The sequence below is a fragment of the Xenopus laevis genome, chromosome 5S (genome assembly GCF_017654675.1).
Source record: "Xenopus laevis strain J_2021 chromosome 5S, Xenopus_laevis_v10.1, whole genome shotgun sequence".
In the NCBI taxonomy this organism is placed as follows: domain Eukaryota; kingdom Metazoa; phylum Chordata; class Amphibia; order Anura; family Pipidae; genus Xenopus; species Xenopus laevis.
In genome coordinates this window covers 143,274,077-143,286,999 of record NC_054380.1, presented here as the reverse complement: position 1 = coordinate 143,286,999, position 12,923 = coordinate 143,274,077, and the positions used below count along the sequence as shown (strand labels likewise).

Here is a 12,923-nt window from a genome sequence, read left to right as displayed (position 1 = left end):
ACGGCCACAAATTACCACTACATTTGCTCTTGTTGAGCAATTCTACTGCTCAGTTGACTATAGGACAGACCCAAGCTGATACACAAGCTACTGTACCACCGCAATATCCATTGACAAATCAGCACAAGAGGGCCCTATGGCAGGAGAAGGGCCCAAAACAGACAAAGGAATATAAGAAAGCAAAAATCCTCCCAGAAGAAATTCATTGGAACATATGGAATGCATTTTGGAGTGCAATATTAAAATCATGGGTCCAGCAGGACAAAGAACTGAAGCTCAATCTAAGGAGCACCCAGGAATTATTGAAGACAAAACATCAGACTATTCTGGCTGGAATGATTCTGGATCAAAATCCCATTTTCCTAGTTGGCAGAAGAAGAGGGGCCCAAACAGTAGACCAATGTGAAAAGCTTATTCATGGTTAAAAGAAACATGGTTTCAGTTATTCTTTCCAAAGAGGGTCCTACCAAATATTATGTCTATGTGACAATGAGTTTGTCAATATAATCTTTTCTCAGATCTAAAAGCCAATATTATGTTCTGAATAGAATTAAGTTCTGTCATCTTAATAGTGAACTATAGGGCATTGTATGGAGGGGTTATAGTACTGGGAGGGGGATGGGGTGATGCTGGTGATCCTTTTCATGAACTGACAGTAACAAAACAATAATGACTAATATTTACCGTTGCACAGCAGTCCCACCGCTCCCTCGTTCTGACATATATTACGGTTCTTGTCATGGATTCGGCAGTCCCAGGGTGACTTGACCTGCTGTTGACAGATAAAGGCCATATAGGTGCTAAGTGAATGATTATAAATGGATTTCTTCACAAAGGAGCCACATTCAAGATATTTGCAGAGCATATCTGAGTCTTCATCATCCCAGTGACTGTTGCAGACAGTCCCCCAAACGCCCTTCAGAAACACCTCAATCCGTCCTGAGCAGCCATCTGGGCCCCCATTCAGACGCACAGCCTGGTGCTCTGTTGAAACAAATATATATAAATATACTGTATATAGAAATCATGGTAACAAAGGAAGAGATGTCTTAGAAAAATGTCATAAAATGTGGTTTTACCTCTAACTGAGTTGGACAATAAAGGTTAATTTACAAAGCAAATTCAGTCAGTAGAGTGCACACTTTGCACAAAATCATTTAATTACCCACAATGTAACATTATTTAGCAGAATTCCAGCATTCGGGCAAGTAAATTGGGTTTGGATTTTGGCAGCGTTGGTCAAGGCTTTGAAAACCACATTCATGAGCAATTCATTAGGGGCAAGAAAAAGGTGGAAAATGCAAAGGGAGCCTTTAAGTAAGAACTCCTCAATGCAGGGGTTAATTCCAAGGGCCCGTCGTGTCTGTCAGGGCCGGATTTACATAGACCCTAGGCCCACTGCCATTGGTCGCATCGTCCCCTCCCTTTTATTTATTTATTTATTTTTGCTTTTAATTTCCAACACTTTTTTATTGACGATGGACAAATGAAATTCACAAATGCAGTATAAAGTTCTACATATCCAACACAGCTGTGAAAGAGGTGTACAAAGTGTATACATTGAAATCATTATTCATACAAGGTGAGAAGCGGTACAGTATCCAAAGTCAGTTATAATACAGAAAAAAACTATAAATAGCAAATATGAGAAAAGAAAAAAAAATATAGAAAGAGAAGGAGAAAGAGAGAAAAAAAAGGGAGGGGAGATTTTTATGCCCGAGATGCAATATTACGAGCCAACGAGCAGAGATCAAATATAATCTATCACATATCATATACTGGCCTCAGAGATGCCTTAAAAGATCCTGTAGTTTAGAGGTTCTATTATCGTCTTTATATATAGCAGACTCAGACTCACCCCTCCCTTTTATTCAATCATTTTTTCATCATCAGGACCAGAGCAATGGGGATTGGCCATTTTAAACTCCTGCGTCTCCCCAGTGTTTCTGAACCAATGTGGGTGTGGTTGGACAGCACGCCTCCCCCTAAAATCCTGCCGCCCTAGGCCCGGACCTTGGTGGCTTCTCCACAAATCCAGGCCTGATGTCTGTGAACCCTGTAGTTTGCACCTAATCTGGAGTCAATTCTTGCAGTTTGCACTTCACCTTTACTATCTATTGTATTATGCATGAAAGAGACATGTTGGTGAAATATCTTACCAGAGCAGATAACCCCTGCATGCTCCCCTGCTAAACAATCATGACTTTCATTTGCTGGACATTCCCATAGAAAATGTTCTGTGCCGTCGCAGTTCATCTCATCTCTGTGAATCTTTAATGGCCCAGACCCAAAATGGGACCCTCCAAGAACTTGTAAAGGTAAACCACAACCCAGCTGCCGACAAGTCACCTGGGCATCAAGGGCATCCCAGCCATCATCACAAATAGAACCCCAAACCTTGTCCAGCAAGAGCTCGACACGTCCAGCACATGGACTTCCCCCTCCAACAAGCTTAAGAGATGGTGGTTCTGTGGAATGAAAAACAGTATGGTATATAAAATGTATAGAGTATATTGCAACAAGAAATAAATTAAATCTCAAATTATTTTTTTAATATATAAATAGTAAAAAAATGGAGCAAGAAGGGTGGGACCCTTATCAGAGGGGGGTCAGCTGGTTGATGAGAACAGAGAAAAAGCTGAGATTCTTAACTATTTTTCATCTGTCTACACAAATAAGGAACCAGTAAGTGAAGGTTTCCTTCTTAATAGTCCCAATTCTAGTAATACAACTAATGATGCATGGTTCACACATGAAGAAATTCAAAAGAGACTAGAATATGTTAAGATTAACAAAGGTCCAGGGCCAGATGGTATTCATCCCAGGGTAATTAGCGAGTTTAGCTCTGTGATTGCCAAACCTCTTTACTTAATTTTTCAGGAAGTCTCGCAAGTATGCAGAGAGACTGATGTATTGCTTAAACATTTCTCAGCCTGAAAATTATAGGCCTGTTAGTCTGACATCAGTGGTAGGCTTTTGGAAGGGACAATAAGGGATACATTACTTATCACAATACTATGAGTTTTTGCTGCATGGTTTTATGCATAACAAATTTAATTGACTTTTATGAAGAGGTGAACAGGAATCTTGACTCTGGGATGGCAGTGAATGTGATTTACTTAGACTTTGCTAAAGCATTTGATACAGTGCCACACAGAAGGTTACTGGTTAAATTAAGGAATGTTGGCCTGGAACATAGTATTTGTACCTGGATAGAGAACTGGCTAAAAGATAGACTACAAAGAGTGGTGGTAAATGGAACATTTTCTAATTGGACCAGTGTTGTTAGTGGAGTACCGCAGGGCTCTGTACTAGGTCCCTTGCTTTTCAACTTGTTTATTAATGACCTGGAGGTGGCCATTGAAAGTACTGTGTAGGGAGCCATAGGTGTAATAAATACCTATGGCTTTAAATCCCTTATCTCCCTGGTTGCCGGGGAAACATGCCCATGTACATAGTTACTTTGTTTTCTTTTTTCAGTTATTGGCCTACTGGCCTTATGCCCACTCACAGCCACATTGTGACTTAGTGCCTGGTTAGGGGTGGATCATTGGCTTCTGGTTGCTGACCCAGCTGGATCTGTGCCAGGGAGCCTGGGGACACCAAGGCCCAGTAAAGCTGTTCTGCCCTAGAGGGACCAGTACCTCTAGTGAAAGTCAGGTGCAGGGCCCCCGTAAGTGAGACTTAGCCAGAGACAGATTAACTCTTTCATAGTACTCTTTAGGAGAGTGAGATAGATAGGGTACATAGCATGAGCAGCATGTGCTCCTACAAGGATTGTAGTAGGGAGTAGCTCTTCCCTAGGCGCCTATAGTGAAGGGACCGCAGATGGATAGGGAATCAGGCTTTAGATTTATTCTCTCTGATTATTCACCTGTATGGGATCTGGACCTCGTCTGGGCATTCCAAAATAGGGGGTGCACCTTCAATTACCCTAACTGCTTCCACATGGTGCTGCATTGTGTTATTTCTGCCTGACTGTCCTGCCGTTTTAACATCTTGTCTGCCATTGCCTCTGTGGATTCGTGAGTATACCCTGTGTATCATTTGTTTGGAGAAATAAAAATTATTTGTTGCTGCAAGAACCTCCTGGGGTCCATTATCTTTATGCATTATAGATTATGTGAGTTGTAGTTCAACTACATCCTTCCTTCATACCTTTCACATAGAAAAGGCCCTGCTTGTGTGTTAGAGTCAAGTGTATCCCTTTTACTACTGATTTGCTGGACATTAACCTTTACTGGTCTAACTTAGCCCAAAATAGTGTAACAACTGTTTCTATTTTTGTTTCTATAAGAATTAAGAAATTGGTCACTTGGGCAGCAAACTGGGAAATGAGGTTTAATGTCACATCCAGCACATGGACTTCACCTACCAACAAGCTTTACAGATGGTGATAACATGATAAAACAGTAAGTGAGGTTGAAAAAAGACACACGTCCATCAAGTTCAACCTTAAGTCTATATATAACCTGCCTAACTGTCAGCTGAACAAAAAGTAACTCCAGCACACGTAACATGCTCAAGGGATTGCTCCTGTGTTTAATGTCAATCCAACAATACAACGTTTCAGGGGCGTACCCCTTCGTCAGGTTGCTTTTTACTATTAATATACTTAAAAATCTTTTTGGGGTTAGTCTTAGCCTCTGCTGCAATTAACTCTTAATTTCCTTTCTTAGCCTTCCGGATTGCTGATTTACAACATTTATTACAGTGTTTATATTCATTAAATGCAGCTTCTGTCCCAACAGATTTGTAGTTATTAAATGCCTTTCTCTTCTTTCCTATTAACTTCTTTACTTCTGTATTAAGCCACACAGGATGATTCTTAGAGCTTCTACATTTAGTCCTTAAGGGAATAAATTGAGAACAGTAATGATTTAATATCAGTTTAAAGGACAACCATTTCTGTTCTGTGTTTTTAGCTGAAACCCTAATGCCCCAATCAATACTCTGTAGGGCAGCCCTCAAGGCACTAAAATTAGCTTTTGCAAATTGTTGCCCCAGTATATATTTGTTTTTTGCACCAGACATTAAATGATATAACATTATGGTCACTATTACCCAGGGGTTCAATGACTGGCACATTTGCTATAAGTTCTGGCTCATTAGAGATCACTAGATCCAGAATAGCATTTTTTCTGGTTGGCTCCTCAACAACCTGTGCCATAAAATTATCATGTAACAGTTTATAAACTTGTTCCCATTAACTGATCTGGCAGTACTGTTGCTCCAGTCAATATCTGGCTAATTAAAATCCCCATTATCATTACTTTCCCCAAACTAGCAGACTAGGTTAGTCTCCTCCCCCTCCTCCTCAGTTACATTAGGGGGTCTACAGTGACTCTTTGCTGGACTCTACAATTAGTGAAGAGCTTTACCAATAAGACTTCCGCCCCCTCATTTTCTAACATCACCTCCTCCTTTATATTAGATTTAAATTCCACCACATTCAGAACCCTAGCACCAGGCAAGCAGCAGACTGTTGGGCATGTAGGGGCCTTGCGACAGATTCCCCTAACCACCTTTCTAATAATTGAATCCCCTATAACTATAAACTGCCTTTCCTTCCTTGCACTCCCCCTACCACCCGTATTAGAGACACTGCCCCCCAGGGTGCTCTGAGAGTCAGTCTGCTCCATACACGCCAGTTTAGAGCTTTTTTCCCCAGTATCTTCAGCCAAAATGGTGAATCTGTTGCTTTGGACAAGCTGTGGACCAGCCCCCCTACTCTTCTGTCCCCTACTTCCCTTTCTAACTGTAACAAACCTGCCTCCCTCATTAGTCTCCACTACCCCTTCTCCTCCCCCCACTCCACTAGTCCCTGCCAGTGGTTGCTCTGTGACCTCCTTTTCTCCCCCTCGTTTGCCCCTCAGTGCTGCAAGTTCCCCCCTTAGAGTCTGCAGCTCAGATTCCAAGATGAAAACCCAGCGACATCTCTCACATGTAAATACTGCCTGGAACTGCTGCTCCAACACCACATACATGTGACACTGAGTGATACCAGCAAACCCACTCATATTTACACTGGGTACTTACACTCTCCCAAATGTAATTCCTCACAAACACCTTTTCAGTTTTAAACGCCTTTCTTAATGCTTAATTCACTTGCAACACTCGCTCAGCAGCTCCTACACTCACTTTTTAGTCCCAGATTTATAGAGGTTTCAAACCAAAGAACATAAAGCCTGATCCGAATTGATCTGATCTGATTAACTCCTCCCTCTTAATTAGCAGGAAGAGGGAAAGACAGAACTAATGCTGCTTGTTACAAACAGTAAAACAACAATCCCTTATTCACTTTAAAAAATGTTCCCTGAAAAACTATCTCAGTCTAAAACACAAAAAGAAAATAAATGCCCTAAATGTATCTACCAAAAAAGCTGTTTGTCTCAGTCAATCATTTGCACGTTCTCCCTCCTGTAATTGTTTTATTTGCATTATATTATTTTAGTTCCTAGTGGGATTTCCCCCATTCATTACCAGGGGTTTCCCACCCTCTCCCACCAATAGCTCAGAGACTCCCTGGGAAGCTGCATGAGATCATGTTCTAGAAGGTTCTACCAGGAAGAGGTTCCATTTTGAAGGAATTTTGGAGGAATTTCCCTTACATTATACGTGTTAGAGCCCAGGGGAGTCAGAATCAGAATCAAAGGAGCAACAGCCCCACTATGTTGTATAGTAAGTTGAACTATAAAATAGCAGCTATTGATAATTGTTTCCATTACGAGATACTCTTGGGCATATTGGGCACATTGGGCATGTAGTTTGGCAGTTTGGGTGGGTTTAGATTCATAGTTGGGATCCTATAAAGTACATAATATGATTCCACATGAAGCAATAAATATGAGCCACAGACTCCGGTACCTTTGCAGTTGATCATTGCAAGAGCCGAGCAGTTCCCGGCTGGTACGTGGGACAATGTGCAGTGGCTCAGTGACTTTGCTGTGGGACACTCTATTGTCACATACACAGAAGAATTTGTTACAGTAGATACAGGGCTCTGCTCCTTTGCGTTCCCACAATGCAGTGATTTGCAGATCAGCCCAGATACAATCACATTCAAAGAGTCTTTACACAAAGGCAGCCACTCGCTCCGGCTCTTTATCTCCACTGCCCCCTCACAAGGAGGATCCTTTGCCCCCAATCGGACAGAGACAGGATCTAAAAGATAAGAATAACATTGTTACAGTAGTTCAGACCAGGCAAGATGGATATTTTAAAATAAATGAGGAACTTTACAGATAAGGCTAAAACCTCAGGCGAGAAAGATGAACCATTTTTGTTTTTATAGGCTGCTAATCAGAGTCGGCCCCCCAGCAATACAAGGACCTACATAGTCAGATATTCCATGGGGGCTTGGCAGCTTCTGCTGAGTTGCATATTGGACACAGCTGATATAAAAGGAACAGTTCAGTGTAAACTGCATCTTTGCACATACATTGATTTCTGCATTTGCTTAAAAATAAAGCACAATTTTTTCCACTGAAGTTCTGACTGGCTACTGAACTTACATGCGCCCAGTGACTTGTATAAAGGCTGGAGTGAGTGGATGTGTAACATAATAGCCAGAACACTACTTCCTGCTTTTCAGCTCTCTAACTCTGAGTTAGTCAGTGACTATAAGGGGGGCCACATGGGACATAACTGTTCAGTGAGTTTGTAATTGATTCTCAGCATTCAGCTCAGATTCAAAAGCAACAGTTATGTCCCATGTGGCCTCCCCTCAAGTTTCTGATTGGTTACTGCCTGGTAACCAATCAGTGGAAAGCAAGAGAGCTGAAAAGCAGGAAGTAGTGTTCTGGCTATTATGTTACACATCCACTCACTCCAACCTTTATACATTACATTTTTAGTTAACTAACTATATTGAAAACAATATATATATATATATATATATATATATATATATATATATATATATATATATATATATATAAAAAATATATATATATATATATATATATATATATATATATATATATATATATATATATATATATATATATATATATATAGATAGATAGATATAGTAAGGGGGTTAGAAAAGAGCACAAAGCAATAAACAATAAGTGAGATAAGTGTAGCACAGTGACACCATCCCATGAGGCAGCTCATTGGAAAGCTACTGAAAACAGGCAGCTCAGAAAACCATCCTACTAGGCAGCTCAGGGGGAGCCATTCTACTAGGCAGCACATACAGATAACATCATCCCCCCAGGCAGCACATAGGGATGACACCATCCCACCAGGCATATGAACACCATCCTACCAGGCAGTTCATAGGAATGTCATCCCACCAGGCATCTCATTGGAATACCATCCTTCCAGGTAGCCCAGGTGTTCCCTAGGTCCTATGTACACCATCCCAGTATGCAGTTCATAGGAACACTGTCTTACCAGGCATCTCATAAGAACACTATCCTACCAGGCAGCTCATAGTGACAACACCATCCTACCAGGCAGCTCATAAGAACATAATCCTACCAGGCAGCTCATAGTGACACCACCCCCCAGGCAGCTCATAGGAAAATCATCATACTAGGCAGCTCATAGGAAAATCATCAAACCAGGCAGCTCACAGGAAAACCAACCCACAAGGCAACTCATAAAAAACTAGCACTCCAAGTAGCTCATAACAATACCACCCTAACAAGCAGCACAATACGATAATACCATCCCACCAAGCAGCACATAGGAAAACCATCCTACCAGAATGGCTCATAAAGGCACTATGCTACAAGGCAGCTCATAGGGACAACACCATCCTAACAGAAAGCTCATAAGAATACCATCCTACCAGGCAGCTCATAGTGACAACTCCATCATATCAGGCAGGTCATAGTAACACCATTGTACACGGCAGCTCATAGTGACAACACCATCCGACCATACAGCTCATAAGAACACCAACCCACAAGGCAACTCATAAGAAAACCATCCTACCAGGCAGCTCATAAGAATACCATCCTACCAGACAGCACATAGTGACAACACCATGCTACCAGGCAGGTCATAATGACACCACCACCCTACCAGGCAGCTGATAGGAAAACCATCCTACCAGGCAGCTAATAGGAATACTACCCAACCTGGCAGAATATAACAATACTATCCTAATAGGCAGCTCATAGTGACAACAGCACCCCACCAGGCAGCTCATGAGGAAAACCAACCCACAAGGCAACTCTTAGGAAAACCATCCTACTAAGCAGGTCACAACATCCTACCAGGAAGCTCATAGTGACAACAGAATCATACCAGGCAGCTCATAAGAATGCCATTCTACCTGGCAGCCCATAGTGACAACTCCGTCATACCAGGCAGCTCATAGTAACACCATCCTACATGGCAGCTCATAGTGACAACACCATCCTAACAGGCAGTCATAGTGAAAATGCCATCCTACCAGGCAGCTCATAGTGAAAATGCCATCCTACCAGGCAGCTCATAAGAATACCATCCTACCAGACAGCACATAGTGAAAACTCCATCATATCAGGCAGCTCATAGTAACACCATCCTACATGGCAGCTCATAGTGACAACTCCATCATACCAGGCAGCTGATAGGAAAACCATCCTACCAGGCAGCTCATAGGAATACCACCCAACCAGCCAGCACATAACAATACTATCCTAACAGGCAGATAATAGTGCCAACAGCATCCCACTAGGCAGCTCATAGAAAAACTTTCCTACCAGACAGCTCACAGGAAAACCAACCCACAAGGCAACTCATTGGAAAACCATCATAGAAGGCAGCTTATAAGAACACAATCTTACCAGCCAGCCAGAGGGACCAACAGATCATGGGTGTGTAGAAAGTTAGTAATACTGGAGAACACAATATGTTCTAGGAGTTTAGAGGCAAGTGGTAGAAGGGAGACAGGACAGTAATTTCACAGACAGGCTGGGTCAAGCGTGGCCTTTTTAAGAATAGGCTTTACACAGGCCTGTTTGAAAGGAAAAGAGAAGGTTCCAGAAGCTAGAGAAGAATTGAAAATGTGAGTAAGTGGTGGAGTAAGCTCTGCAGTGTTTGAGCAGAGAAGAAGGCATAAGGTCAAGTGGGCAAGTTGTGAGTGGAGAGGACAAGAGAAGCTTGGAGACTTCAGACATTGTTACCAGAGGGAAGGAATTAAGACATGTAGAAGGGGCTAAGGAATGAGGAGCTGTTAGTAGAGGTAGGGATCTGATTGTGGATGGTTGTCTTTGTCTTTAAAGAAATCAGCAAAGTCCTGAGGAGAGTGCGTCAGGTTGACCAATACTGTCGATGACGGATGGAGAAGAATATTGAATAAAGAAAAAACAGGGGTTGTGGATTGGGTTTGTGATTGTTTATAAGGGGCCTGTAGTTCTCTTGCTTGGCCTTCGACAATGTAGAATTGAGGCAGGACAGTAGAATAAAGTCTGCTTGCGTAAGGGATTATTTTCCACATACGTTCAGCAGATCTTAGGAGTGAAAGAATCTGGTTTGTGAATTCAGCCAGGGGCATTGATTTTGAGTATGTGAACGCTTTGCCTGTAAAGGGGCAAATGAGCCAATGGCTGAGGATATCTACACGGTGGAGAGTATAGCTGGTCCTATAACTGTCTCACTGGTGCTCCGTCCCGGCACCAAAATTTAGTAATATAGTTTCACAAAAGTTGAGAACAGACAGGACGCTGAAGCAGAGTTACTGCTGGTGTGCAAATTTATTTTTCACACAACATGTTTCGAGCAACATATGTCCTTTTTCAAGTGTAAAAAAAGGGCATATGTTGCTCGAAACATGTTGTGTGAAAAATAAATTTGCACACCAGCAGTAACTCTGCTTCAGCGTCCTGTCTGTTCTCAACTTTTGTGAAACTAAATGGCTGAGGATAGTATGTGATTTTATTCACTTACAAAGGTATCAGGATCAGACGTTTCCTTAAAGGAAGGGAGACTGGACCTGAAAGACTGAGCCAAGGCTGGAAGGTCAATGTCACGTGTATCCCGAACTAAGACAATGGGGGAAGAAGCAGGTGGGCACGGAGAGTGAGAGATGGAAAATGTAACCAAATGGTGATTTATATTCTCCTTATATCTCTCCGGGCAAAAGCTCTGGGAACAGCATTGAGCCTCTCTCTCTAATACACAAATAAATGATTCATACAACATATTTCTGAGAGATCCTCCACCCAACAGCCTATTTAGGTAATCAGCAAGAAATAGAGATATAGTTAGTGAGAAGTAGGTGAGACATGGTAAGATGATGAGAAATGGTGTAACTAAGAATCATTGCATGACCTCTGACGTATGGAACAGAGATATCTGAGTGAGATGGAAATTGGGTGGAATTAGGTAGCACTTCATGGCCCAACATATAGAGATGGAGAGAGGGTTACACTGGGTTTGATATATAAGTAGTAATATGAAGAGAAAGTGGATACAAGTGAGGTTAAAAGAAATGGAGAGGGTAGGAGAGTAATGAGAGGCCTAAGATACAGGGTTATAAGAAGTGAGAAGGAGAGAGGGTGGAATAAGTAGAACAGCATGGCCCCTGAGACACTGATATTTACACAGATACAGTACTGGATATACAGTGTTATGTAGTGAGAGGACGAGGCAGCACTGCATAGCCCTGTAATGAAGAGATTTAGAAGAAATATGAACTAGTAATCATCCCATAGAAATAAAACTAAGTAGAGAATGGAAAGAGAGTGGAACTTGGTAGCACCTCATGGCCATTGAGTTACAGACATACATATATAGTGAGATGGATGGAGGGTGGAACTAAGTGAGAGATACAAGTAGTAAAATGGCGACAGGGTGAAACTAGGTGCAATATGGAGACATGATATGGAAAGAGAGTGAAACTAGGTGTGATGTAGAGATAAATAAAAGCAAATAGATGGAGAACTAGACAGCACTTGGTAACCAAACCAGATACATGTAGAAATATAATACCAGAGAGACAGGGATAGGGGACAAACTTCTTCATTCCATCATTCGGACTTCAGATGAAAGAAAAAGGTGCTAGAGCTACAAGCCTGTATGTAGCTGCACTAGTAGAAACTAGTAGTAGAAACCTCAAAGGCATTAAAAGAGTCAGGTCAGAAAACCCCCACCTCACCCAGTTAAGGATTCTTCCATTGATTCTACTGACCTGCTTTGTTGGCAGTTCCCACTGTGAGTCCCACAAAAAGGAAGCAAAGCTGAAGCATCTTGGTCTCTTTGGTTTTCAGTTTATTCTCTAATGTTGAGCCTGTCCAATATCAGACACAAAGTGGATCTCAATGTTCTTTTTCTGCTGAATTCTCCCAGCAGATTCTCTCCTCAGTTTCTTGACCGCTTGGTCTGTGTCCATCAGAACCCTATTGTCTCAATCAAGCTCCATCATTTCTCTTATGTTTCTTCTGTATTTCTCATGGGCTCGTTGACAGGAAACAATGACAAATTTGTGAGAAGAGAATGGCAGGAAGGGGGTGTCTTTTGTGGTTTGGAGAAAATTCTACCTGTTTCACAAACATTGAAAAGTGGCTTCATTTCGTGTAATTGTGTAAAGTGGATTATCTGTGAAACGTTTCATGTCCCTCCTGGAATGGGGATTCACACCTCTCCCAATCATATCTTTCCATGTGTGTTGGAGGGCCTTTGTTAATTATTCCATTATTAGCTATTCATGGATTTATTGATAGGACACATTGATACAGCTTTGTACAGAGAGTAAACATCATTCTCATCTGCCCCAGCAGAGCTTACAATCAAAGGTCCCTATTATATTCACGTGCACAAAGCTCAGTCATCAGAAGTCAGTTATCCTGCCTGGATGGGGTTTAGATTATTGGGATTATTGAAGAGAAAACCCACACACTCACACTCACACTCCTATATCATATAATGACTTTGCTGAGATCAAACACAGGACCCCAGCGCACAAGGTGCTCCCCACTGAGCCA

General features: G+C 41.8%; 1 protein-coding gene across 2 annotated transcripts in view; it reads right to left on the bottom strand.

The window, feature by feature from the left end:
- LOC108718348 (T-cell differentiation antigen CD6) overlaps positions 1–12,483 on the bottom strand; it is a 40,340-nt gene extending 27,857 nt beyond the window's left edge. Inside the window, exons 1-4 of one of the 2 annotated variants that reach the window (XM_018266110.2) lie at positions 12,131–12,483; positions 6,868–7,164; positions 2,160–2,468; positions 685–984 (exon numbers count right to left, since the gene is read on the bottom strand). In XM_018266110.2, the coding sequence (XP_018121599.2) occupies positions 685–984; positions 2,160–2,468; positions 6,868–7,164; positions 12,131–12,188 (964 nt within the window). In that variant the 5' untranslated portion in view covers positions 12,189–12,483. The remainder of the gene's footprint in view (positions 1–684; positions 985–2,159; positions 2,469–6,867; positions 7,165–12,130) is intronic. The other variant, XM_041565162.1, reaches the window with a different exon arrangement.
- Positions 12,484–12,923: the final 440 nt, after the last annotated feature.